The following is a 27,779-nucleotide window of genomic DNA, read 5'->3' on the forward strand; positions in this document are numbered from 1 at the left end:
AATTCAAACTTTGAAAGATATACTAAATCAAAAGGAAATAAAAATGATCCATATTTCTAAAATAAAAATACCTGAATGATACGGAGGAAACAATTTAAAATGGTAAGCTCCGACTCAAAAAGTTCTGAAATAGATAATCTTATAATAAATATAAAAGAGGCCAAGTTAAAAAATAAAGGTGATACGATAAACTTAAAAATTGATACTATCAAACCAGAGAAGTAGATTTTAATCCTAATATTACTGAGCTCCCTACTCAGGCTGAAACTAGCCGAACAAATTTTAATAAACCCACCAGGACTTATGCAGGTATAAACTCTGCGTTAAGATCAAAAGATAGTCATACACTCATAGGATCAATGAAAAGTGAAGCGATTAATCCGTTTGGAATATATCTAGATTTAGATTGTATCGATAATATTGAAAAAACTATATATAAATGAAAAACTTCTTTAAGGATAGCAGTAACAGTAAACAAAATGGATTATGACACAACTAAACATTTTATAGAACGAAATCTATTAAATAGTATGTTAAGATTTTGGCATAACTTAAATGATGCCACTAGAAATGATATTTTTGGTACCGATGATAATATTGTTAATTTAATTACAAGGGTTACATAAGCTATAAAATTAGAATTTGCCGGAGAAGGTAATATTTTAAAAGACCATGCAACGATTAAAAAATATAAAATTGAGTTATTACGATTACAATTATGTGATATGTGTGAAATAGATAAATATATTTGTGTCTTTCAAGATTACTATTACTATGTCTATAACAGAGTAAAAAATTCAAAAATGTATCTGCCTCTGTTTTTCACAAGATATCAGACCCTTGGGGTAAAAAGTTAATAGATACTTATAATCCTGGTACAACTGATACTTTAGAAAAAAGAACTCATTTAAAAGATAAGCTTAGTACATGGTGTGCAGACGTCATATTAGCTAAATCAACAAAAAGATTAAAAAAGAAAAATAAATTTATGTTGTGATAATCCAAAAATGCCTATAATGACTGGATGTGAAAGTCCATACTATTACAAAAATATGAAAAGAAAAAATATAAAAAGAAGAAACTCTTTAAAAAGAAATATTTCAAAAAGAGAAAAGCTAGATTTTTTTTTTTTTTTTTTTTTTTTTTTTTTTACGGGAACAGACCCTACACGAGGCTCCCACCTCTCGTGCACAGTCAGGGGTTAAGCAACACCCCCAAGCCTTAACATAAATAATCAAAATAAAAATACAAGGAGGGGGACATAAACCTTACCTCCGATCCTATGGTGGTTCATAAGTCGGCTAACCTATTAAGGTCGGCTAACTCATCCCCGATACAAAAAAGAAACTAACTATAACTAGAAAGCATTAAACCTGTGAGAGGACTCCTCCCGGTACAATTCAACTATGAAAGCATAAATGAGGGAGACTCTCCCCTTCCATGAGAAAAAAAGAAAAGTAACCTACACTAGTCCTATTCAACTATGCTACGTACCAGACATAGCTACATTGAAGAAGAACAAGCATACGAAACTTCTATCTCGCATGGGATGGGAAATTCCTTTCATCTTTGCTCCTTTTAGTCTTGTCGTACCAAGTAAATCCAGGTGAAGTGTGCCTTTGTATCAGCATCATGATTACCAGCTATGGAGGTTGAAAGGAAGGAAGTAGCTGCATGGTGGTCCAAATGTATGGTTGCTGCAGACCTGTACCTGCACAGCCAAACAAGACCAACAATACATTCAACCAAAGAGGTGTGCAAGCTGCTGTAGCATTAGCTTGTATTTGTTCCTTGGCTGCTGCAAGTTGGTGGAGCTGTTGCAGCTGTTGATGGAAGCTAGATATTACAAAAAGAAAGGATTTACTAGATATAGTAAACCGTTTTTCAAAAGAAATAATAAGAGAAAAAAATCCAAAGGATTGTAAATGTTACTACTGTAAAGAGATAGGACATTATGCCAATAGATGCCCAAAGAAGTTTGCCAATAATACCAAAAAAATAGAAATTGATGAAGATATTGAAGAAATGATAAATTAAGAAGAATTTATACAATTAAATAATTTTGAAGAAGTTGAGTCTGATGACACAATCATCATATTAACAAATACTGATTATTATTTCTTTTCAGAAGAAAGATAGTCAAAATGAATAATAAAATAGAAACTGTCCAGGATATAATAGAAGAAATAATAGAACAAGTTGAAAAATATAAACAAGATATATTTATTGATAAAAGAAAATTAAAAGAAATACAAAATGAAAAGTTTTCTTTAACTAATTACTTAGGATTTAAAGTAAATATATTTGAAAGATTAGGATTAAGAAAAAGAAAACATCATTTATTTTATGGATTAAATATTCAAGAAAGAGCTTTAGAAGTTTCGATTACTTCTAATAAAGTAATGATACCGTTATTATCTAAAAAAGATATTCAAAATAAATTAAGAAAAATAAATATAGAAATTCGAAATACCCTTGGATGGATACATATAGGAGCTATCCAGATAATAATAAAATCTACCTTTAGAGAAGGGTTAGATACTCCAATAGATTTAGTTATTATAGATAACAGGATAATAAACAGAGAAGAGGCATGTTTAGGAATCTTACGAGGAAATCTGCAATATGGAAAGATTAAGTTCAATATATATCCAAGAATTTCATACATCTTTTGGATAGAGATTTTGATAAAACTCTAAGCTTAATACAAGATTTTAAAAGAAAAGAATTCTTTCATAGAAACAATAGGCCATATTCGATAACTTATTTATTTCATATGCAATTTCAAATACTCATCATTCAGATTGCTTTGCTATAAAGGATACAATCGATTATCCCTATTTATTCGAAGAAGTTAGACAAATACAAATGTCTAGCATAGCCAAGATACAAGAAATAGAAGATACGCCATTGGACTTAGATTTACAACCTAAACCCTTGTATAATCAACAAGATTCAATATCTCGATAATAATAATAATAATAACAATAATTAAAATAATATTAATAATAATAACAACAACGGTCTTTCGGAAACAGCCGCCCTACCTTTCAAGGTGGGGGTTAGGTTTGTGTACACTCTACCCTTCCCCAGACCCCACATGGTGAGATTATATTAGGTTTGTTGTTGTTGTTGTAATAACAACAACAACAATAATAAGAATAAGAATAAGAATAAGAATAACAACAATAATAATAACAATAATAATAACAATAATAACAATAATAATAATAACAACAATAATAATAACAACAATAATAACAACAACAACAACAACAACAATAATAATAATAATAATAATAATAATAACAACAACAATAATAATAGTACAGACTGTCTCCGAGTACTAAGTAAAGACTAGTCCATGCCAAAATAGAGGAAGACAGACAACCCCGAACGCCAAGAGCTCACCCAAGTCTCCAAAATCCAAGAGCTGCTCCGCACGATATCCAAATCAATAGTGAAGACCCGTTTCTATTACTATTAATTTGAATTAATCTAGTAATGCATACAACCTTTACTCTCTTAAAGAGCAGGGCCGCGGGTCTTTCCCAAGCCAGCAAAGAAGAAAGTAGTCTAGGACTACCCTAAGCCTAGAAGAGTCCGCTGGGTTGGATCGAACTAGTTGGTTTGGCAGGAAGATAATGGCATAAAAGAAGCATTCTACTTTTGGACCGAAGGGGACCAACGCTTCTACTCCTCCACCGAGGCATTCTTGTGGTAAAACCGACGACTACACGGCTCTATATGCAGTCTCCTCTATCAAAATAGTAAGAGAAAAAGAAGGACTTATCTCAGATTCACTCAGATTTCTTCCGTTTCATCGATTTTGTCCGGATCCCACCCTTCTTCCGAAAAAAGCCCACCGAGGGAGCAACCCCATTTTTCACCTTGAATTGATCAAAATATGCGGAATTTCTGACTTTTCGTGGAGGCTTCATAAAAGCAAGAAAGGAAGCAAGTTTAGTGAACATAGAGATGGAAAGAGATGGATTTTTCCCAGCTGTTGTCAGATCAATTCTCATTCATCTGCAGGATGCAGAAGTGTAGTATGAGTACCAACAAGTGGCACTCAGTAAGCATCAGCCGACTGAGCTCCAAAGATAAAGCAAGTATAAAGAACATGTAAGCAAGGAGTATATATCACAAGTAACTAACAACAATAATACGGAAAGCCTGCAATAAGAACATCTAATATAAAGAAGGAAGAAGATAGGAAACAAGCAAGGACATACCTAGTGGCGCCAACCCAAAACCTAAACACGACGACACACTACGAAGGGGGAACAATTAAGTGACACCATACTAACAAAAGTAAACACAGATATCACATAAAGGCCCAAAGGACCGTATCACTAAATCCCTGCACAAAAAATAGATAAATAAGAACAAGGGCAGTAACTACCTTCAAACAAGAGACTACCCTTTATACCACCACAAATTCGTAAATAGTAAGACAATACCTCCCGAGTCCCTGTATGCCCAGAAACTTCACTCACAAACAGGTAATCCCGCACGGCATCCCATACTACTAACAAGTACAAACAACTATGTTATTGATAGGCAATGCATTTATGAATGAAAGTCATGCAGTAAAACCAGTAGTATCATCAATGTCAAGTGCCTTATACTAAGATATATACATCTACTTCCAGTCCCAGCCAGGAAGTAGGACCCATGCGCCTCTATGGGATCGCCACGAGAGGCCCGGGAATGCCTCTATATACTTACCTGGTCCCGATCCAGGTCTTATTAATTTATATCCGATCATAAAATCCGCTCCATCGTGATGATCAAAGATAAATAGTCAAATCAGTATAGAAAGGGTCAGAAATCTCTACAATAGGGCTAGTGTCATAAAATAAGCGCATCCTCCATGCCACAAATCAATATAATAAAATAAGCACATCTTCGATGCCTTCAGTCCATTAAAAATAGTAGTAATAAAGGCAATACGACCCCATTCAAAAATCAGTATAAAATAGTTTAGGTTACAACCAGTTTTCTCAAATCAATGTCAAGAACCAATGCATGCATCGGGGTCGATTACATCCATGAGAAAACAATGATCCAATGCAATGCATGCCATCACCATGCACAATCACATACAATAATGACTCAACAAACACCTTACCCTCTAAAGCATAGAAATAGGACTAGCTCATGTAACCGACCTCTAACCAAGGCCTATGGCTCAAATCTACTCATCTAACTCAACAACAAGACCCAAAAGGGAACTCAACCCTAACTGGGTAACAATGAGGAGGAAAGTGAGGAAACGGTGCTTAGCTAGTCAATCAAAACCTCTAGATCCAACTGGGAATACAACCATAGCTAGCCCCACCAAATGGCAACAAGAAGGCTTAGGGAATTCTAACTCTAAATCCAGAAATGGGATCCGACAGTAGATCACAAGCCTAATCAGATGGAAATCAGTACACCAAGGCTTCAAGAAATGTGCTACAATAGCGAAGGACACTAAGCCTCATAAATTTCGGCCAACAACGACTGCATAAAATAAGTCTCATCCCATAATCAATCCAGCGGCGCAAATCCTCCAATCACCATAACCATCAATCAAGCCACCTAAAATAAGTTATTCAAGGCCAACTAAGGCATTATCAACAATCTTACCAACTAGACTGGAAATCTCATAAAACCATCCTAGCCTAAGGCTCATATCGGGACAAAGAAGAAAAAAACTGGAATTGAGCCTAACCCGTCACATATAATCCAAACTACAAGCTATTTATACTAGACAATACCTTATGAAGCTTAATTAAAAGAAAGGAGACCATAGCCTACCTCGAAACCGAACAACATGCTCCAAGTCCACTTGTCAATAACATTTCACTCTAAAAATGACTCAAATACCTCCGTACTATCAAAATATTGATCACCTCATCAATACGGATGTTTTGACACTAAAATCATATTTTTCGAAGACAGATCCAAAATTGGGTCTAAAATGGGTTGTGGGACTCGTATTGAGAATCCAAAAATGACTTCATGAAAAGGTTCTAAACGCATTATTGAGCTTGTACCCTAAAATGGGGCACAAATCGATGCTCAAAATGACCTAAATCAGCCCAACATTTAAAAAATCACAGTTAAAGTTAAACTAAGCTAGGACAACCCGTTTGGGGAAACAATTACCTCAAATCAGTGCCTTTCACGCTTCCCCAAACCTACCAACACGTATCCAAGTTTCCCATGAACCCAACTCACTTGGAATAGCCCAAATAGGAGCTCCCTAGCTCCCAAAATTGAAGAAAGAAAATGAGGGTCAGGGTTGGGTTCGCGTCACTGGTCTTAATTAAAAGACCAGTGAAATGCTCTCCGTGAACGTGGAGAAAGAGGTCCGGAAATGCAGAGGCTAAGGCCTCAAAGCTCTACGAATGCGGAGGGACTACCACGAATGCGGAGGCCAAGCCTTTAATGCTCCGCGAATGTGACATGGGCCTCGCGAACGTGGAGGCCAATCTACTAGCCCATCACGAACGCGACCCTTTGCCTGCGAACGCGGAGACAAAGAACCATGGATTTCACGAATAAGGCCTAGGTGGTGCGAACACAAAGACCAAATTTAGTCTGCACTAGCTGATGCACATCAGTTGGTTTTGGAAATTTTTTCAACTCCAGCGGGGTGTTCGAAATTGTTCAAAATTTTATGCACATAAACGGACTATGCTACCCCACCAAATTCGACGTTCTAGACTCAATGGTGAAGTCAAAATTTCCATTTGAGGTCATCTCGATAAAATGTGGGTCCCACACCCAAGCATAATATTTGCTATTTCCACAAAAAGGCCCAAATGAGACCTGAACGGGATATGAACGAAGGATCGTCCTAGACCAAACTCGACATTTCGGAGTTAACTGCACTGACGGAATTTCAATCTAAGCGCGTTTACCAAGAATGTTGACCAAGGTCAACCTTAGGCCAAATTTTAAAGGCTAAAGCACCAAATGACCTTAAACTCGCACCAATTGCCTCGATACTCATGCCGATAATGCTACTAGCCTAATTTGGTCATTCCGGAGCTGATGAAACCATCAGAATTCCATTCTGAGGTGTTTTGCTGGGTTTTGACCGAAGTCAACCATTTAAACTCCAAAAGCTCCAAAATAGGGAATCGAGCATAAAACTCAAACGAATGACCAGACGACCAAACTGTTAGTGCCAATATGTCATAAATGACTTGGAGTCGCTACAGAAAAGCTCTAAACACTGAAAATATCAAAAAGACGAAAATGACCTTGAGGGTCATTACAGGACTACTCTTAATTTTGTATTCGGAGACGGTTCTGAATATTTGTATTTACCTTGTACTCCTATATTGATTAGTAGCTTGAGTACCGACTGATACCAGATTTTGGGGATATATTTTGTATAATTGATTCTATCTCTTTCTTTTATATTGATAATTATCCTTTATCTTCCACATTCTTCTCTTCCCCGTGATAACTTGTTGTTTCTGGTTTCGAGATAAGAGTTTGGCTTGCCTAATGGTGGAACGTAGTAGGTATCATCATGACCTGAGATTTTGGATCGTGACAAATGCATAAGCTACTAATATTGTTGCGTACATAAAAGACGCATCATACCTTACTCTTTTTAATTAGTGTTCTGCATTTTTCGCATACAAATATTCATAAAAATAATATATTATGTATATATAATTATATAAAATACGTATATAATTTATCGATTCGGTTTGATTATTTTTTTAATTCTTTTTTATAGAATCAAAATCAAATTAACTATTGTCGATTTTTAAAAATATAAATCAAATCAACGTCGTCTTTGTTCGATTTTTTTATTTGAATCGATTTCTACCCAAATTGTGAACACCCATAGATACGTCGTACATTTTTGTTTCTCTTTTCGTGAAACATTAGGTATAATTTATGTTCATTCCATTTCTTAATTTTAAAAAATTAAAGGCTTGCACGCAACTCCTTTTCATTAGTTTTCTCAACTCATGATTAATGTATTATTCCCTCTCACAAGAAATATGGTTTTCTTGCACATTGCTATTTGATGCCAAATAATTTGCATTCGAACTTGTGAAACAGTGGTTCGATTATAGTAGTTTTTGGTTACTCTCAGATAAAGATGATTATTTGCTTTAAACAAATTCATATTAAAGTGATCTAAAGCTTAATACAAAATGAATAAAATCTATGTGAAAGATCAATAGGGCTGTATTTTCACTTGGCACTATGAGTAATTAATACCATAATGATGATGACTAATAACCAAGTTATCTAGAATTCCGTTGTATTTATTGGTCAAATTAATTACGCAACCAAAGAACAAAACATATTTCCTTAAACGAGATTATAATTCGGAATAGCTAGATATTCCACAAGTAATAATGAGGCGTTTGAATTGGCTTATAAGTTACTTATAAGTTGTTTTCAACTTTTTTTTTTTGAGTGTTTGACTGACCAATTTGAAATCATTTTGTTTTGTGCTTAAAATAAGCTCCAATAAATAGTTAAATTTATTTGAATAAATATATTTTAAGTTTTTTTTTTTTTTTTTTTTAGCTTATAACCCATTTCAACTTATAACCTAAATAATACAAAACAAGAACCGGCCAAGAAAGAAAAATTGACCCATTGTTGCTTTGATGAATCAAAAACCAATGCCGTTTCTCACCTTCAATCTCCCTTCTCTCTACAACTAGCAATCGTATTATCCTTTCCAAATTCTCCTTCTCCGTATCTGGATTAGATCTCCAATCACATATTTATTTTTTCCGATCATACAAAATGGAGCAGTTGACGATCGGCGATGGACCTCGGTACGTCCAGATGCAATCGGAGCCGGAGCCCGAGCCGGAGCCTTCTACTCTTTCATCCTTGTACTCCTTTCATCAGGATACTGCAACTCGAATTTTCGATGAGTTGCCTCAGGCTACCATCGTACAGGTCTCGAGATCCGATGCCGGCGACATCAGCCCTATGCTTCTAACTTATACCATTCAAGTCCAATACAAGCAGGTACTATTCTTCACTCCGTGCAACTTTTTCTTTTGATTCGCAATTAGGTTAATTCCCATAGATTTGGCAGTGAATAATTGTATTTTATCTAGAAAAGTTTAATTGTTAGAAAAGAGATGTAGGCAATAGCGGTATTTTGGAATTATAATTGGACGATAACATCAAATGTGGAATTTTTTATTAAAGGAAGAAGCTGAAAAGAATTTTGGATATCCAAATTATATGGTTAGGTGATTTCGGTTGATTGTTTCTATTTTTTTTTTACTTTGTTAAAGGAATTTTGGCTGTTAATCAATCTTTGTCTTAATTACTAATGGAAATTCAAATTTCTAATCCAAAAGATGTCAACTTGAGGTCAGAAGGAGCAAAATTTGTGTATCTGAGGTATTGTGAGTAAACAAGAAACGAATATAGAGTATACATATAGCTGAGTCGAACTAGTTTGGATTTGAGAAATAGTTTTTGTTCTTGTTGTCGCCCTTTTCACTGAAAAGGGTTTGCATCTGCTACTAGAAATTATTGCAGGTAAGTAACTTTGACATCAATGTCCCTTACATTATCTATTCTGAGTGATAAATGACATGAAAGATTTTACTCAGGAATTCTTAACATTAAAGTGTAGAAGATTGGTAAGATATCCATTTGTTATTTGGAGCTCAAAGAGCAATTTCCTTACTTAGTAGCTATCCTGTATGCTGAAACATCTTGAACACCATTTGGTTGTTCCTGAGAATGATAGACTTATCTTGTGTTGGTGGAGTTGTGATCCCCATCCGAAACCATGTATTTTCCTTGATCTCCTTCTAGAAAGACCTTATTCCCTAAAATATTTGTCCTCCCTCTCTTTCAGTTGAGGCACTCTTGTCTAACAGTGTCACATTTTTTCTTTTCTTTTTTCCTGTAGTTCAAGTGGCAATTGGTGAAGAAAGCCTCACATGTATTTTATTTACATTTTGCATTAAAGAAGCGTGCATTCTTTGAGGAGATTCATGAGAAGCAAGAACAGGTATATTGGGTTTTTTCCGTGAAATATTGTTGGTTCCATATTGTTTAGTTGCTTGGTGCATCTGGCAGCAGCACGGTTCTGATTTGACGACTGTGAGTATGGTGGACTTTCATGACTGATATATTCTTTTAAAGGTCAAAGAATGGCTTCAAAACTTGGGGATAGGAGATCATACAACTGTAATACAAGATGAGGATGAACCTGATGATGAGGCTAGTCCTGTGCGTGCTGAGGAAAGTGCCAAAAACAGGTGCTTCTTCAACTAGAACCAGTTTTCATCATAAAAGGGAAGCACTAAATACATCTATTCCTGTTATAATAGTTATCATTCTTACAGGTGGTTTTTTGTTCAGAGATGTTCCGTCTAGTGCTGCTTTGCCAATAATTCGGCCAACCCTCGGAAGGCAGCATTCAATGTCAGATAGAGCAAAAACTGCTATGCAGGGTTACTTGAATCACTTTCTTGGAAATATAGATATTGTCAATTCCCAGGAGGTATCTTGAAGTGGTTTTACTCTTGCTTTTCTTTGTTGTTTTTACTCGAAAAATCCTTTGCAAGTCTTTTTTCATTGCCTTAGCCATTGGTTGAGGTCACCAGATGTTTCTTAGTACTACCTTTCACTTTTTCCCTTAGCCATATGTTGAGGTCACCGGATGTTTCTTAGTACTACCTTTCACTTTTGCCTCACTCTACTGAGTTCTCTTGGAATGGCATTTAGCCTTGATGTCTAGTTTCTGGACTTTACTCACCTCCTCAAGATGCCTTTCCTGATTAGATTCTTTTTCTAAATTAAAAAAATTCTAGTTGGTAAGTGTATTTCCCTGCTTAGTGAATATTTTTGTGTTTACATTATTGCATCTTTATGAACCAAACTTCAAAATGTAGTTGGAGGACTTGATTCCCTTATTTATGAAAATGCCATAGCAAGAACCTCCCCGACTTAACCATCTAATCAATATCTAAGAATCTTCATTGCTCTATGCCTTCTTGTATAATCTGCTAGGAATTTAGATGGTTCTTGTAAAATGACACAAATCAGCAAGAACAGAAAAGTGACAATTCTCATTTGCTTTGCACAATACCAAAAAAGTTGTTCATCATGTACATTTGTAATAAATAAGAGTTAATATATTTGTGTTGAGGTGCCATGTGTGCTCCTCCATCAGAAGTGCCATGTGTGTCTGTAAAAGATTACGAATCTTATATTCAAGTTCCCAATGTTTTAGCTACCTTATATGGTTAGTGGTTTGAATCTTGGAAGTTTCACTTCTAGCGAGAATGTTTTCACTCTTAGGGTAATATCTAAAATATAAAACCGAAAAATATTGATATCAGCTGGTAGCTTAACAATTACATTTTCTATCCACTTATTTCCCTCCCCCTATCTGCAACCCCCCCCCCCCAGCTCAATCCATTTTTCTGAAAATAAATGCCCTACATAGAAACGAAGTGATGGTTACTTATGGAAGCACAAAAGAAAAAAGAAAGAAATAAAGTGGTGACTAAGAATGATGATAGAGGATTCAGTTGGGTCACAACCATATTTCTTAGTCATTATTGCAGTATCAGGAGTCCCATTGACCAAATGCTCTCTGCCATCTTTGTGATATATATTTGTTCGTGCTACTAGCCGCCAATTGGAATTGGAATTGTGGATGATTCTAATTATAATAACATTTCTCGGCAGTGTTTGCATCAAGTGTCATAGCTTTAATATTCTAGATTCTCATTGACCATCTTGTAGGATTTCAACATTCAATTACTGACTAGTCCCAAGATACCCCTTTCCTGTATGTGGATATGTCTAATGTGTTAGTGCTGTATTCTTACTCAATGTGTTAATGCTAAAAATACTTTCCCCAAATTATATAATGTCAAGTGTGATAGCAAACATGTATAGACACTTGGCAACACCTTATTTCACTGGAATTAAATTGCAGGTCTGCAGGTTTCTGGAAGTTTCAAGATTATCCTTTTCGCCCGAGTATGGTCCTAAGCTAAAAGAAGACTATATTATGGTGAAGCACTTACCAAAAATTCAAAGGGACGATGATAGTCGGAAATGTTGTTCATGTCAGTGGTTCGGTTGCTGTAAAGACAACTGGCAGAAGGTAGCTTTACTTTCTGGTTCATATGTATATGGTTCTGTGGTTTTAAGATGGTTACACATATCTACTCAGCCTCTCAGCTGTCCATTTGTCGGATTATTTCTTACCTTCAAAAAGAGCTTAGAGGGATCGATAATCACTTGGTGAAAATTGAGAGTTCTTTATATATTTTCCAGAGTTGCTCTCTTTTTTCATAATAAATATTTTCCAGATTTTACTTTTATGTGGAAGTTTATTGCAAAGGGTTTTCTGAAGCACATATTGTCATAGAGAATGAAAGCTTCAAATTTCTTTGGAGCTGTCTACTGATTCCTGTATCTCTTGGCATGAATGACTAAAAATATAGACGATTCTGCAATCGTAGCCTTCACTACGCCTAGAGTAATGGTTTTGTTTCATTGATGAGACAACCTTCTTGAAATTTGTAAGTGGAGATCTAGGTACTTTCTTGTTTGATTTTATGCTTGTTTTTGAAACAGCGCCGATGTGTTCCTTAGGCCTGAGGTTTTCAAGTAGAGTATATTTCTTTACTCTATAAGTGATGTTCTTGTTCTGTTGTTATTGACACAATTCTTTTGGTTTGCGTCCATTGCTTGTTATATTTGAACTCTGGCCATGGTTTAAGGGACTGGTATGGTCTATCGACTGAGGTAATTGATTTTGACATCTACTTCGAACAATTTCCATTAGCTGGAAAAAGATTAGTGTAGTTCGATACCCTCTCTTTCAACCTTGTTTGTTTTGCTTGTTAGTGTAATTGGTGTTTCCTCTTTTTATACTGGTTAGCCTAATATATACTTTTTAATGTTAGAACAGGTGTGTTTATTGGATTTTTTTCTTCTCAAGTCTTAAAAATGAGTGTTCATAAAGCAACAAAAATGACTTTTGCCATGGATTCATATCTGAATCTTTCAAGTTTTATGTATGGCTTAGGATTTTTGCCTTGTTCTAATCTCAAGTTATGTTTTCAATTTTTATAGGGCGCAATTGTCTAAATTTGATGTAAAGAGCCTGTTGGTTCTGGGTTGGATTTGTTTCAGGTCTGGGCTGTATTGAAACCTGGATTCCTGGCTTTCCTCAAAGATCCATGTGACCCCGAGCCATTAGATATAATAGTGTTTGATGTACTACCAGCATCCGATGGCAATGGTGAGGGTCGCGTTTCTTTAGCAAAAGAAATAAAAGATGGAAACCCTTTACGCCACTATTTTAGGGTAAGCAGCTTATGAAACTATGATGCTTTTGAAGAATTCTGCTTTGTATTCTTTTGTGTTGCAGTTCAGCCAATTCCTCTTAGAGTCATTGAGATTTTGTATTTAATAACTTATACTAGTTAAAGATGCTTGGGATTTCTCCTTGTGTATTACAACAGAAGTTTTTCCTAGGTGTCTTGTGGTTCAAGGTGTATCAAACTGAGGACCAAGAGCGATGCAAAGGTTAAAGATTGGGTAGCAGCAATTAATGATGCAGGGCTTAGGCCACCTGAGGGATGGTGTCATCCTCACCGCTTTGGTTCTTATGCTCCTCCTAGGGGTTTGACAGAGGATGACAGTCAGGCTCAGTGGTTTGTTGATGGTGAATCAGCATTTGAAGCTATAGCTTTGGCTATTGAAGAAGCAAAGTCAGAGGTCTGTGTTTAAGTTAGCATTTGTTACAGAAGTCAATTTTTATTAAAATGTTCAAAGTTAGAAAGGATTTGGGTGATTCAATGTTTTTACAGATCTTTATATGTGGCTGGTGGCTGTGTCCCGAACTTTATATGCGACGTCCCTTTCACACTAATGCATCCTTCCGGCTTGATGCTTTACTGGAAGCCAAAGCAAAACAAGGTGTTCAGGTTGGTGATTAAGCTTGTCTAAATTATTCATTAGGTTCTGATTATTTAATATCTAATATGAAATGGAGAGATTCTTGTCATTTGGTTTTGCTTTTATGACTTATCCTTCTTAATCTATAGTAAGGTAATGTGCTTTTAAAGAGAAGGGTTCTACTATTCTAATGCGAGAAATATTTGAACTTGTAAATCAGACTTCTCTTTTCTTTTCATAAACTCATTGATGTGTCTGTGTAATGTACTGGTTATGACTAGCATCTCATCTTGTTAATGTCCCAGTCCTTCCAGAATTCAGCTTTTGGAGTGATTTATTTTTGAGTGCTACCACATGATGTTCCAGTTCTCTTTTCCTAATAGATTGGTTACTCCTAAGTCCTACCCCCACCCAAGTGCTAAGATTTTGCAGTTATTTATAAATGTGTAGTTACTTCTCTGGTTCTGATAGTGCTATGGTCTTTCTTTTCTTGTCCCCCCCCCTTTTTTTTTTTAAATATTTTTTTGGGTGGGTGGAGGTGTTGAAGGGCAGTTGCTTCATTATCTATGTTTAGGTAAATAGCCTGCACAAGTATTTTGTTAACCGAGGTCTGTATTTTCCCCAAATTAGGTGGTAATTCTTATTTTCTCGTCTGTTTTCTGTGTGATGTCGTGTTTGCTTCTGATTATTGAAGTCTCCAAAGCTTTAGCTCATTTCAAATGCAGATCTACATCCTTCTGTACAAAGAGGTTGCTATTGCTTTAAAAATCAACAGTGTGTATAGCAAGAGAAAGCTGGTAGGCATCCATGAGAATGTCAGAGTGTTGCGTTATCCGGATCATTTCTCAAGTGGTGTGTATCTATGGTATGTGTTCCTGAACATACTTATTGCATTGTTTCATTATTCGTATTGGCAATTTTAGTTACTCTATTTACAATTAATGGTTATGTATGGTTACGTATAGGTCCCATCATGAAAAAATTGTCATTGTTGACCATCAGATTTGCTTTATCGGAGGACTGGACCTGTGCTTTGGCCGTTATGACTCACCTGAACACAAAGTGGGTGATTGTCCACCTCTTATATGGCCTGGAAAAGATTATTATAATCCAAGGTGTTCTTCCACACTATCTTTTTAAGAGAATTGTATTTTCAATTTGTTTGGAACTAGTCATATTCTGCTTTGAATCATAAATAATCAAATGCGAGAATCCTGAGCTATGTGTAAATCCCATTATATTTTAAAGGATGATAAATTTTTGTGGGGTTATACTAAAATGGTAAGATTGCCCTAGATATTGATTGTTTTTAGGTGCACATAATTAAAACATTATTGTATAAAACTTCTGAAATACTTGTAGCTCAGATAAGCTTAAGGAAAAATGAAATACTCTGTAACTACCGGCAGCGGTATAGTTTAATTCATTTTGTTCCTTCATTCAGATGGTCCCCAGTCTGGTATCTTTTTTCACCTTAGACTTAGAGAAATGAAGTGTAACCTCTATACCTGTGAGTCAACACCAGAAAGAGATGGTTGTGTGACAAAAATAACAGACTGGAAGAGAATAATAGATAACTTGATAGATGAATGCAGGAGGAAACTCTATATAAGTGTGAGATACAATTCACATCTTATATTCATTAAATGAGGGGCATTAGCTCTAACACACCAATATGCTGACATTCTAACACCTCCTCACCTGTTTCTTCATATTTTGAAGAACTCAAGAAGAATAAACTCATCAGAAGGTTGTGCTAATAGTGGCGCTTAATACACAGGAAAAAAGTTTTGATCACCAGAAGCTTTACCAAATCATAGAGGTTCCGATACCATGTGAGAAAATTGAGAAAAGGAAGAGAATAATTAACTTGATGATTAGAATACAAAACACACCAACAAATGGATTTGAGATACAATTCACACATTATATTTATTTGGGAAGGAACTAACTTAACAATATCCAACTTTCAACATTTTTAGACGCTAATGCTTCACAGTTTAACAGCCTCTATTTAAAAGCTTGAAGCGGCTTTTAAGATAAAAGTTTCAGTTAGACTAAGCAGATACATGGAAGTTACTACTAAGGATAGGCATAATTTTGGGTAATTCCTTTTCAGGTCAAGGTCAATCCGAAAACTGTATGGTTGATTGATTCTTTTAGATAAATGATTTTTCCTATTTCAAAATCTAGTTGATGAGTTCCTCATATTTATTTATAACACTTTTCCTTTAAGAACCAAACTGATAGGTTATCACTGTCCTTCTCAAAAGAACAGTCATGTATGTAGTCCAACTCTCAGAAGTTTCTTCTGTTTGAAAGTTTGCTAGTTGCTCATGTAATACAACATTCAGGGAATCTGAACCAAATTCCTGGGAAGATACCATGAAGGATGAATTAGACCGGAAGAAGTATCCACGTATGCCATGGCATGATGTCCATTGTGCCCTCTGGGGACCACCGTGCCGTGATGCTGCTCGACACTTTGTTCAGCGCTGGAATTATGCAAAGGTTCATATTTGTTGTAAACATATTTTTCTTTCACTGATATGATTGTATATTGTCATATTGACATTTTCTGTAATTCCTCAGAGGAACAAAGCTCCACATGAGCAAGCAATTCCGCTGCTTATGCCTCAGCATCACATGGTTATTCCTCATTACATGGGAATGAGCGGTGAGATGGACAATGGAAGTAATGGTGTTGCGCGTCCTCATAAAAATATCAAAAGACATGATTCATTTTCTTCAGGGTCTTCTTCCCAAGATATTCCTTTGCTTATTCCTCAGGAAGCTGAAGGGGGGGATAGTTTCAAGGAAGAACTAAAAATAAATGGCTTCCATACAGGGCATGGTTTTCATGATCAGCGGAGCAGGCCTAGCAGAATCCCTTTCTCTTTCCGGAAGACCCGTGTAGAGCCTCTAGTTCCAGATTTGCCAATGAAAGGATTTGTGGACGAGTTGGATCAAAATCTGGAGCTATCTTCAAATCTGGTGCAGCCTGGCATGAAGAAGTTGGACAAGGATTGGTGGGAGAAACAAGAGAGAGGCGATCAAGTTGTTTCACCTGAAGAAAATGGGCAAGTTGGTCCTCGTGTTTCATGTCGTTGCCAGGTGAGTTATAATCATCCCATGCCTACATCTCTAGCGTGTCAATTTATTCAGTTTTTTCAAGCTTCTATGTTTTGGTCATCTCTGCTGTTTTTCTGGTTTAATGAGAATCTACAGCAACAACATACCCAGTGAAATCTCACAAAGTGGGTCTGAGGAGGGTAGAGTGTATGCAGTCCTTACCACTACTTCTCCGAGCTAGAGATGTTGTTTCCGAAAGACCCTCGGCTCAAGGAAATCAAAGCAGTAATAAAACGAAAAAACAGGTGGTGGGGAGAAACTTGACACGAATAACAAAGCAGTAACAACTATATGCAAGGAACCGTAACCACCACCACAACAAGGCGTGATCATCTAAACACAGTAAACCACATATGATAACGAATACCAAAAGCCTAAGACTATATGAATGGGCTAATTTTACAACCGACACGGTGCTCTATACTACCCCAAACCAAATACATGCATAAGCTAGTAATAGGATCACTCTTAACTACCTACTAACTTCTTACCTTTATCCGCAATCTCCATACCCTTCTATATAAGGTTATGTCCTTGGTAAGCCATATCGTGTCTAATCACCTCCCCCAATACTTCTTCGGCCTACCTCTGCCTCTCTTCGCCCCCACTATATCCAACTCTCACACCTCTTCACTGGGGCATCCGCACACCTCCTCTTTACATGCCCAAACCATCTCGGTCTCCTTTCCCTCAACTTGTCCACCACGGAGGCCACTCGCACTTTGTTTCGGATATCTTCATTCCTAATCCTATCGCTCCTAGTATGCCCACACATCCATCTCAACATCTTCATTTCCGCCACTTTCATCTTTTGAACCTGAGAGTTCTTGGCTGACCAACACTCCACCCCATACAACAAAGCCGGTCTGTAACACTAAACTGTAACTGCCAATAAAGTTGAATTTAGAACTCACCAAAAATTAGTTGATGGTGTATTATGCTGGAAGAGAAATCTCATGATTGTTTTGTTTAAATAAATTCTCTGTACATTTTTAGTTGACTGTATGAGAAAATGACAAAATAGCCCCTTATGTTAGGTGTAGTGTTAATAGCCCCTTCGAAATAATCTTGTGGGTTTAATCCTTTCAGCTTTCCCAAGTACACAATTTGAAATATCTTTTGTAGCTCTTTTTTTTGGGTTGAAATGGAAGTGTCTTTTATAACTCAAGTGCTGATGATTCATGTAGCTGAGAGAAGTAAGCATGTCCAACTCTGGGTTCTTCTTCAGAAAGACACTTGAGTGGTAGAAAGACATCTCCGAGATCTAAGTTTTGTCAACCTAGAGAAAGATATATTGGAACTGTTGACCTTGGTCCCCAGGGCTTTGGTTTAGTGGTACAAGTGCAGCGCCTGATGTGTAGGTTAGGTGCACGTTGCGGATTTGAACCTTGTCGCAGACAATAGCATGGTATTTTAAATGTAGAAGAGTAAAAGGGCGGGCCCATCATCCTCCAAGTTTTGAACCATGCGCTACTAGCCCTCGGTAATTTGTCGGTTATTAAAAGAAATTGGAACTATTGAACTTTTGATGTCATAAATACCTATTAGTGGGTTGACAAATGATGGAAATGGTAGAGGTATTTCCTTACTTTGAAGCCTTACCAGACTAGACTTGCAGAATATCTATTTGTAATAGATACAAAAACTTCTTGATCAAATTTTTATCATAAATGATTGAATGAAAATTCTTAAGAGAAAAAGGTTCATTCCTTAGTTTAAATTAGCATATCTGGTAGAAATGGTAGATCTATTCTCTTCTTTCCTGTGTGAATGCATCCATACATGATTATGCGTAGGAGTTAGGACCAGAAGGTTAGGCGAAATCAAATTATTGTTCAAGTAACATAACAGGGTGTTTTACGGACTAGCAATTGACAACAGTTTAATCAAAGAAGTGCTGCAGTAATGAGAATGTGAAGTTCTCTACAATCGTTACCTAAAAAGGTTAGTGAAAAATAAAATAAGCAACAGAAGAGTTGACTGATGCTGTAAGGATTGGGACAGGCTTGAGTCACCTGTCTCTATCTGCAATAGTCCATCTGCATACCTAGTTGCATCCCTGTTTTATCACTGTTGGACATCTTCTCTTTTTTCGGTGGCTAAAAAGGGGATGACATTGGAACATTTCATGTTAAAGAGTTGTGAATGGGAGTCTTTGCTCATATACCCTTATGTGTGACTACCAGATACTAGTTAATATTGAATAACATGGCTATGCAGATGTCGTAACATTTAAATTCTTCTCTTCATAATCTTCTCCTGATTTTTTGTAACATCTTCCCTGATTCTGGTTTAGATCCAGAGAGAGACCGGTTCCGGTATCAGTAGCTCAAACGAGCATTCAAGTCATTTTGGAAGTTTGCTTTATGCTCTTCTGGATGTGACATTTTATTCTTTATATAAATAATCTCTCTGAATCTTTGTGGCTACAAATATAATTGAGCCAAATTGGATGGCACTTTTTTAGTTTATGGTTTGCTTCCACAATGTAAATTGGATATTTTATTGTCGTCGGTTTGAATCTCCCTTAGAATTGCTTGTGATGTTTTATATCTAATTGGGTCTTTGATTTTTCATATAGTTGATATAAGTTCTTTGCTTTCAGGTTATAAGGAGTGTCAGTCAATGGTCAGCTGGAACAAGTCAAATTGAAGAAAGCATACACAATGCTTACTGCTCCCTTATTGAAAAGGCTGAACATTTTGTTTACATAGAGGTATACATTATACATTTATACTGTGCTCTTTGATGAAACCATCATATAGCTAGTGCCCATTGGCTGAATTAGGACGTCTAGTTTGTTGTTTCCCCAGAACAAAATAGTCCTTGCTTGCAGATGGTTGTTGGCAATAATCTCTTAAAAGCAGGATCACATAATTATAGAAGTTTGGCTCTGTTGAAGTACTGGCACCACTTCTCCACCCTAACTTGTCCTTAAGAAGGATATTGTCTTAGCCTTCTAGTTATAAAGTAGCAGGAGGGGTTTTTTGAACATTTTCTTCTTTTAGCCTACAACAGAAGTAGTTTATATTCTAATATTATGCAGCATTAATTGTTTTCTTCTCAAATATGTATTGCCTTAATAGCTAATACAAGTTTGTTGTAGTGTTGAATCTATGCATTAATCCGAACTTCTCTTGCTGTTTTAAGTACTCATTTCTTGCATATCTCTATTTTCACCTGTGGGTGGACGCTATAGCAAGTTGATGGTTTTTCATATTCCTCTGGATTATCTTACTACACTCCAAGCCTGGGAGCTGTTCATTGAGAAACTTTAAACTTTGACATCTGTAGTAGTCTGATGGAAGTTCAAGTTATGTTATTTAAACTTCTTTCAATGGTTGTTTCAAAGTATTTACTCACTGTGGGGACTATGCAATTTTTAGTTCATATGTTAATATCTTTATGAAACGACTTCCTGTTTTTACTTTTACACTCTTACTCCAAGTAAATTTGCCTGGATCAGTTGGTGGCAATGTCTTATAATCAATATGATTGTAATCAATTCCAGATTGCTATAGCAATGGAAGTACATTTTAGGACATAGAATGGTTAGCAAGCCATATATGTAGTTTGAAAACCATTCTTTATGATTTACCACATTATATTCTGTAACTGGTATTGTGGACACGTTCTATGGTGGAAATACCTTATAATTTAAAGCTCTTTTTCTATTTTAAAATAATCAGCTTTAAAGGTCTATTGACTACTTGACGCTTTAAATAGGGTTATTACAATATACCTGTTAATATGTGGAAGATGACTCAACTATCGTTGACTCAACTATCGTTGACTCAACTATCGTTGACTCAACTATCATATTCCTATAGAGTGATGCTGAACATTTGAATCAGATGTGTTAGAGAAACAATGAAATGTCTTGTAGTTTATCTTTCTATTTCTTTCCTACTGATGATAAATTTTCATTTTCAGATAATTTTGTTTGTGTTCTTGATTTACTGATTTTGAGCAACCATTCAATTTATCTGATATCTGACACAGCTCTAGTGATTTTTTTTTTGTCCAGAATCAATTTTTCATTTCTGGTCTATCTGGAGATGAAATTATAAAAAATCGTGTTTTAGAAGCAGTGTACAGGCGTATTATGCGAGCTTATAATGAAAAGAAGTCCTTCAGGGTTATCATTGTGATACCACTTCTTCCTGGCTTCCAGGTAACAGTATGACTAGACTGACCTATATCTTTTCTTGTGGATAGTTGTCTATATTTTTTCCACTAAGGATTAAGTTACAACAGGGTGGTTTGGATGATAGTGGTGCTGCTTCAGTTAGAGCTATTATGCATTGGCAATATCGAACAATATGCAGAGGATCGAATTCAATATTGCATAATCTTAATGACCTCATGGGCTCTAGAATGCATGACTATATATCATTTTATGGTCTCAGAGCTTATGGAAGGCTCTTTGATGGTGGTCCTATTGCAACTAGCCAGGTATTTTCCATCCTTCCTCCTTGATTTTTACAACATACTCCATGAATTGTTAAAGGCTTCCCTTTTCATGTCCTAATAGTCAGTGGATGTCTTTCTAGACGTTTAGGCTGTTATGTCGTCTTGTATGTTAACTTTATCTTCTATGGTTGAAAAATCTATGCTGGCATTGAATCTTTACTTACAACTGGATGGCGTGGATGAATTTCACCTCTATGTCATGTGTCCAGGCTTCAGAACTGCTGCTTAGTGTTAAGGCTAAGGCTTGTAGCCTTGTACTGTGTGCGTTTACTCATTTGATAGGCCTTGTACAGTGGGGAAATCAAAAACAGGATTCTTCAGGACACATAGTTTTTTCTCATAAGTAACACATAGAAAGAGTAAAGACAAAACAGTTGGTTATAACAATTAGTAACACTAGAGTCTTTGTTAGAGAAGGGAAAGGACCCAGAAAGAGGGGGTGGGGGAGCAAGATGGTGAATCCAAGTGTCCTATTTGAGACAATGTTTTGCCACAGCCGCAGAGGTTTCCCTTGACATGTTAAAAAAGAAAGTTAAATTTGTCTAGTAGACTAGAATACTGCATAGATATCTATTGCTAATTTTGCCATGCTGTCAAGACCCCTTTTTGTTAGGGTGTTGACTTGACGTCAGTCCAGTAAAAGCCAGAATTATTTGCTAAACAGATCCGAGACTAGTTCAAGAGAAATCTATTGGCCTGGAATAACATGATGCTTTTACATTTCAGGCCAGCTCCCTTTATACTTTGGGTTCTTTAAGAGAAGTTATCTCTATAATGGTGCTCTCAGGAAAAGTACTACTCAAAATTTTTGTGCATAACTTTGGTCTATTTTTGCTTTTGGCAAGGTAATTTTGTCAAGTCCTTCTATTCTCTAAAACAATAAGACTGACCACAAACATTGTTTGATACTTATAGGATTTAAAATAATGTTACGACATGGATCGGGATTAAAAATTTCCATTTTCATCCATTAAATAATATTTTAAAACTTGAAATTTGATAGTGGGCTAGCTGCTTTTGAAATGGTATCTTTCAGTTTCGGTCAAAGTGGTTATTTTTAATCGAAATCTCTACAAACACATTTAGATGCTCACCAAACCTTTGGAGAAAGTGCCTTTCATGGTCGACATCTTATAACTCAGGCACACCATTCTACTACACTAGGCCTTACTCTACTCAACTTTAGCTACATTTACCAGTTAATTTGTAGTTGTTGTTGTGCATAATCATGTCTTCACTTGTTGATTATCCTTGAAGAAGAACTTATGTGATGTTAAAACCAAAGATCTGAACTTAAAGTGTGTCGTCAGTTGGAATATGAAATGATAACTAGTTTCATTTTTTCTTTTAACTCAATTGAGAATCTCCAATTGACGGTGATACTCTTTGCACTAAGGGTGTGGCTTAGTAGTCAAAAAAAGTTCTCAGGTTCAAATTCCATGAAAAAAACACTAGGTGATTTCTTCTCATCTATTCTTGGTGGACAAAGTTACCTGGTAGCCGTTGCCGGTGGGAGGTGGAAGGTATCCCGTGGAATTAGTCGAGGTATGCAAGACCCGCACACCATGGTTTTTTTTTAAAAAAAATATAAAATATATATATATCCAATTGATGGTGAACTTATGTTGCTTTGTGTGAGAATATGAAAAGCTTCTAATTGACTTGATTTAATAACGTATAAGAGGGGTTCCTTATATAGAAGTCTTAGGCTATGCATGATATGGTAGGTAATCAATCGCTATGCTAGTAAGGTATTTAAGTATCCTATAATTAAATACAAAATATCCCTAGGTATCCTATATAATATTCTGTATTATTTTTCTTGTTCAAGGACAATGAATCTAGACATACATTCAATTATATTCTGAAATATCCCCTCAAACTCAAAGCGGGGACACCAATTTGACTTTGTTTATTTTGAAATGAAATTTGATTGCAAAATCTCGCTGAATAGTGCACAATCACCATATAGAAAAGTGGCACTAGAATTATTTCCTCCAAAAAATCGCTGGTAATTGCACAATGAAGCAAAGTGTTTCTTGGTTAACTACTCACGAAATGGAAGCTATTCTCAATGATATGGTGTTGCAAATCTCCAGAACATTATCAGCGTAACTTGAGTTGGCAGAATAATGATAAGAAATTCAAGGTTTGGACAAAGGTGCTGTCTGAGTAGAAAGTGTCATAGCCGGTCGCCAGAAAGACGAATGGTTCTCTAACGATCCTAGAGAGAGAAGTATTGCCTGACTGGCCTTCCGGAGAGTAGGGGCACTGGTTGTTGAAGAGAGGAATGGTGTCGAAAACCAGAAGGAAGAATAAATTAAGTAAACATCAGCCCGACAGGTAGCAAACATTGGCCAGTACCCCACCCTCTTGTAGTGAAGCTGCCGTCTGTGTAGAAAGTAACGTAGCTGGCCGCCAGAAAGATGAATGGTTCTCTAACGATCCTAGAGAGAGGAGTGACGCCTGACCGGCCATCCAGAGTGTAGAGGCACTGGTTGCCGAAGAGAGGAATGGTGTCGAAAACCAGAAGGAAGAACAAATTAAGTAAAAATTGGCCCGATGGGTAGCACACATTGGCCAGTACCCCACCTGCTTGTCGTGGAAGCTATTCAAGTCTCTCTCAAGATTGTAGAGGCTATAATACGATATGAAAAATAGAAAAGCTTTTCATTGGCTTAATAATAATGTACACGAGATGTTATTATATGAGAGTCTTAGGATATGCATAATATGGCAGATAATCAATCCCTATGCTAATAAGGTAAATAAGTATTATTTTAAGTAAATACAAAACATCCAATGTGTCCTATAGAATTTTCTATATGATTTTCCTTATTCAAGTACAACAATTCTAGATGTGTCTGAATCTAGACATACATTCACTCAGTATTCTAACACTTTGTTTCTCCAGATATATGTGCATAGCAAGATTATGATAGTTGATGACCATACAGCCTTGATTGGATCTGGAAATATAAATGACCGAAGCTTGCTTGGTTCAAGAGACTCTGAGGTATTGCTTCTTAATTTTGACCTAATAGACCTTAACTCTTTTAAAGGAGTGGAGCCTTCAATTGTTAATAAAAGTATATCACCTAATTGAAACTCCTGCATAATGTGGTTAATTTGCATATACTTTGCATGCCACTGCTCTGATATTCATAGTGGGTTGAAGCAGCAGATGTTTTTTCCCCTTGTTTGCTTAATCTCCGATGTGAGTTGTATCACCGCGTGAACATAGCACTACATTTTTCTTGTTAATTACACTTACAAATCATATTGGAAGTTTTGTTTTTTTGAGTTACTGTGTTCTTGTTTGAATTGTCATTTATCTGCTCTAAGAATTTAAGAAGTCAGCTGGCCAAACATGTCTCTCATTCCACCAAAAGAGGCTACTAAATTGCTAAATAAAGTATCCCCCAGGGCAGGTTGTTGAGTTAATTGGCTAATTTATGTCGTTCCACTGTCTGCTCAGTCCAATCACATGCATGCAAATTCTCAGCATTACTTTGATATCACTCATTTTGGGTTGGGTGGGATTCAGGACTACTGTTGATATTATTGTGACATTCACTTTGATTATGGATACTCTGGGGGATGTGATTTAATGTTATAACTATCTTTTATCAAGCGTTGATGTTAAAATGGCTGTTATAAGAATTTAGTCTGCTTCACAACCAAAGTCAGTCAATCAACTATGTCTTGATCTCTAACAGTTGGGTGGGCTATATGAAATATCTGTAACAATCACACACTATTGCGCCGATATTGTTCCAACTTACTACCAAATTAATTCTTCAGCATACCATGCTTGAACCTCACATATAATTGTCCTTTTGAGTTAATGGCGGCAAATTGATTGTTTTTCCTTTTTAAACAATCCTACACGAGGATGATCAGCTTAATATTTATGTCAGCAAGCTGGTCCTTAAAGACTCTTTATTGTGCATCATACCTGTGGAAGACAGCATCATATGTATTCATTTATTCTACTGCACTCTTTTGACAATTTTATTGACAGTCCCACCTCTGAATTATTTATGAGTCACCTTAGATGTCTCGAGTTGTATCCAGTGACGCGTTGTGTTATTGTATCATGTTTTATTACCCAACCTCTTTTTTTTACTGATCAGTAGGATTGTGATTTTATTGCAGATTGGGGTACTTATTGAGGACAAGGAGTTTGTCGATTCATTCATGGGAGGCAAGCCAAGGAAGGCGGGAAAATTTGCATTAACTCTTCGCCTTTCTCTATGGTCTGAGCACCTTGGTCTTCGTACAGGCGAGGTGCTAATTTACTCTGAGGCTTTTTGTTCTAGGCTATGTGATTTTCAACTGACTAATCATTGTTCCTTGCTAGGTTGGTCAAATTAAGGACCCTGTGGTTGATCCAACATACAAGGATATTTGGATGTCAACTGCTAAGGTATGTGTGGTAAAGGGCTTCTTTGAAGTTTTCTTGATTCAAATCCTCTTTTTTTGCATAAAAATAATATTATATAGGTTTAAAATCAACCAAGCTATTATTTGCAAACCGAATTATTGACACTCAAATTTTTTGCGTGTGTGCTTTAATATGTCAACCTTTTCTGATGCTTGAGTGGTGGTGTTATTGTCAGACAAATACCATGATATACCAAGATGTTTTTTCTTGCATACCCAACGATCTGATGCAATCCAGGTATAGCTAGCTGCCATCATTTTCTCACTCCATTTTGTCTCTCTTTTTCCTTCTTTTTTTTGTTGTTGATCTCGTATTCTCCTCTAATGTCATGCAGGGTTTCACTCCGACAATGCATGGCATTCTCAAAAGAAAAACTTGGTCACACGACCATTGATTTAGGAATAGCTCCAAGCAAGTTAGAATCTTATCAGGGTGGAGATATTGAGAGTATAGATCCCATGGAGAGATTAAAATCTGTGAAAGGTCATCTTGTTTCCTTCCCTTTGGATTTTATGTGCAAAGAAGATTTAAGACCTGTGTTTAATGAAAGTGAGTACTATGCATCAGCTCAAGTTTTTCATTAAAGCTTCTCGTCTTATGGACCACACCAATCAGAAAAATTATGTGTCTCAGTGGGCTATGCGTTCTACAGAAATTCTATAGGACACCATTTCAGAGCATATAATTTCCTCTTTCTTATTTTGACTCTGTTCTGTATCACAATATTGTATAGAAGTGGCGATGCACACTTGTGAAGCTATTTGTTGAATACCGAGGAAGGTGCAAACTTACTAAGATAAGCTTATGTAACCAGCAAAGGAGGATATAATTGTTGATACTGTGTTCACTTAGGCCAATAGGTTCATACTTCACAGGCTCAGATTTGACTGTTGGATTTCTGTAACGCATGGTTCATATCTAAGTGTTTTGAGCTACTAGCGCCCCCCTGCCTTGATAGTTACTTTTCCAATTGTTTCAGTTTTGACTGAACATTTTGGGTAGATGAGCTCTCTCTACACTAAATAGTTTTTGGGTTACATTCTCCTCCATACTGCGAATTCGTGATTGGATACTGCAGCAGCAGTTTTCTGTTCACTTAAAATTTATGCAATGTAAAGAGAGTGCATTACTATCATAAATTTGTTTGATACTATTCTCGGCACTTTTAATTGTAAGGATCATGGGTTGTGCAGTATTCGTTTCTTATCTTGGATATATAGAGCTATGATTAATGTTGGATCAGTTATTTCAATGTTGATATCTAGGGGTGTTAAAATGAGTCCAAATATAGGTAATCTATCTAGAACTTTATGGGTTGGGTTGACTCAAGATAATTTGAATTGGGTCAGAAGGGAAATTTATGCAACTAAGCAAATATTTACTAGTAAATTAATTAACATAATTATAGTTTATCATAATTATAATTCGCAGTCAATGTTTAATAAAAATCACTCTACAGTCACGGGTCCAACATTAAGATTTGTATCATATGGTTCATCTTCTCCTTTTTTTACTTTCTTTCCTTTTTATACAAATCTCATATTTCCTTTTACACTTTATAATTTCTCTACATAAATCACTCAACCATTTTCAATCTTTGAATTTTGAAAGATTTCGACCTCCCTCCCAATCGCATCTCCTCAATTTCAGGTATCACTTCTGGCGGTTTTGAAATTTTTTTAGTTCCTGTAATTACTAGTTATACATCACTGTTGAAATATATTTGATATTCCTTCAGCAGTCAAATTTAAATCTATATAAAGATTTGTATATCCATTAAAATGAATTTATA

General features: G+C 36.1%; 1 protein-coding gene across 3 annotated transcripts; it reads left to right on the forward strand.

The window, feature by feature from the left end:
• The first annotated feature begins 8,605 nt into the window (after window positions 1–8,605).
• LOC129887320 (phospholipase D zeta 1) lies at window positions 8,606–27,233 on the forward strand. Of its 3 annotated transcripts, XM_055962379.1 has the most exons (20): window positions 8,606–9,012; window positions 9,917–10,018; window positions 10,153–10,268; window positions 10,372–10,513; window positions 11,960–12,130; window positions 13,168–13,341; window positions 13,513–13,755; window positions 13,848–13,964; window positions 14,661–14,800; window positions 14,901–15,050; window positions 16,290–16,446; window positions 16,528–17,049; window positions 19,673–19,783; window positions 21,095–21,241; window positions 21,325–21,522; window positions 24,455–24,556; window positions 25,699–25,830; window positions 25,904–25,969; window positions 26,163–26,224; window positions 26,322–27,233. In XM_055962379.1, exons 1-20 carry the CDS (start codon window positions 8,782–8,784, stop codon window positions 26,569–26,571), a joined length of 3,333 nt encoding a protein of 1,110 aa, XP_055818354.1. In that variant the 5' UTR covers window positions 8,606–8,781; the 3' UTR covers window positions 26,572–27,233. The 3 variants fall into 3 exon arrangements, with proteins under 3 accessions (XP_055818354.1, XP_055818356.1, XP_055818355.1); XM_055962380.1 differs by lacking the exon at window positions 8,606–9,012 and having other exon boundaries at window positions 9,931–10,018; window positions 10,356–10,513; XM_055962381.1 differs by lacking the exons at window positions 25,699–25,830; window positions 25,904–25,969; window positions 26,163–26,224; window positions 26,322–27,233 and adding an exon at window positions 22,996–23,085.
• Window positions 27,234–27,779: the final 546 nt, after the last annotated feature.

The sequence above is a fragment of the Solanum dulcamara genome, chromosome 4 (assembly GCF_947179165.1).
Source record: "Solanum dulcamara chromosome 4, daSolDulc1.2, whole genome shotgun sequence".
Classification (NCBI taxonomy): Eukaryota; Viridiplantae; Streptophyta; class Magnoliopsida; order Solanales; family Solanaceae; genus Solanum; species Solanum dulcamara.

Bases quoted from the DNA above. Each gene is read 5' to 3' on its own strand.
- LOC129887320 (XM_055962379.1), top strand. From the start codon at position 8,782: ATGGAGCAGTTGACGATCGGCGATGGACCTCGGTACGTCCAGATGCAA. The intron at 10,514-11,959 runs GTATCTTGAAGT...ATTAAATTGCAG, and splicing joins ATATTGTCAATTCCCAGGAG to GTCTGCAGGTTTCTGGAAGT. The intron at 25,831-25,903 runs GTGCTAATTTAC...GTTCCTTGCTAG, and splicing joins TTGGTCTTCGTACAGGCGAG to GTTGGTCAAATTAAGGACCC.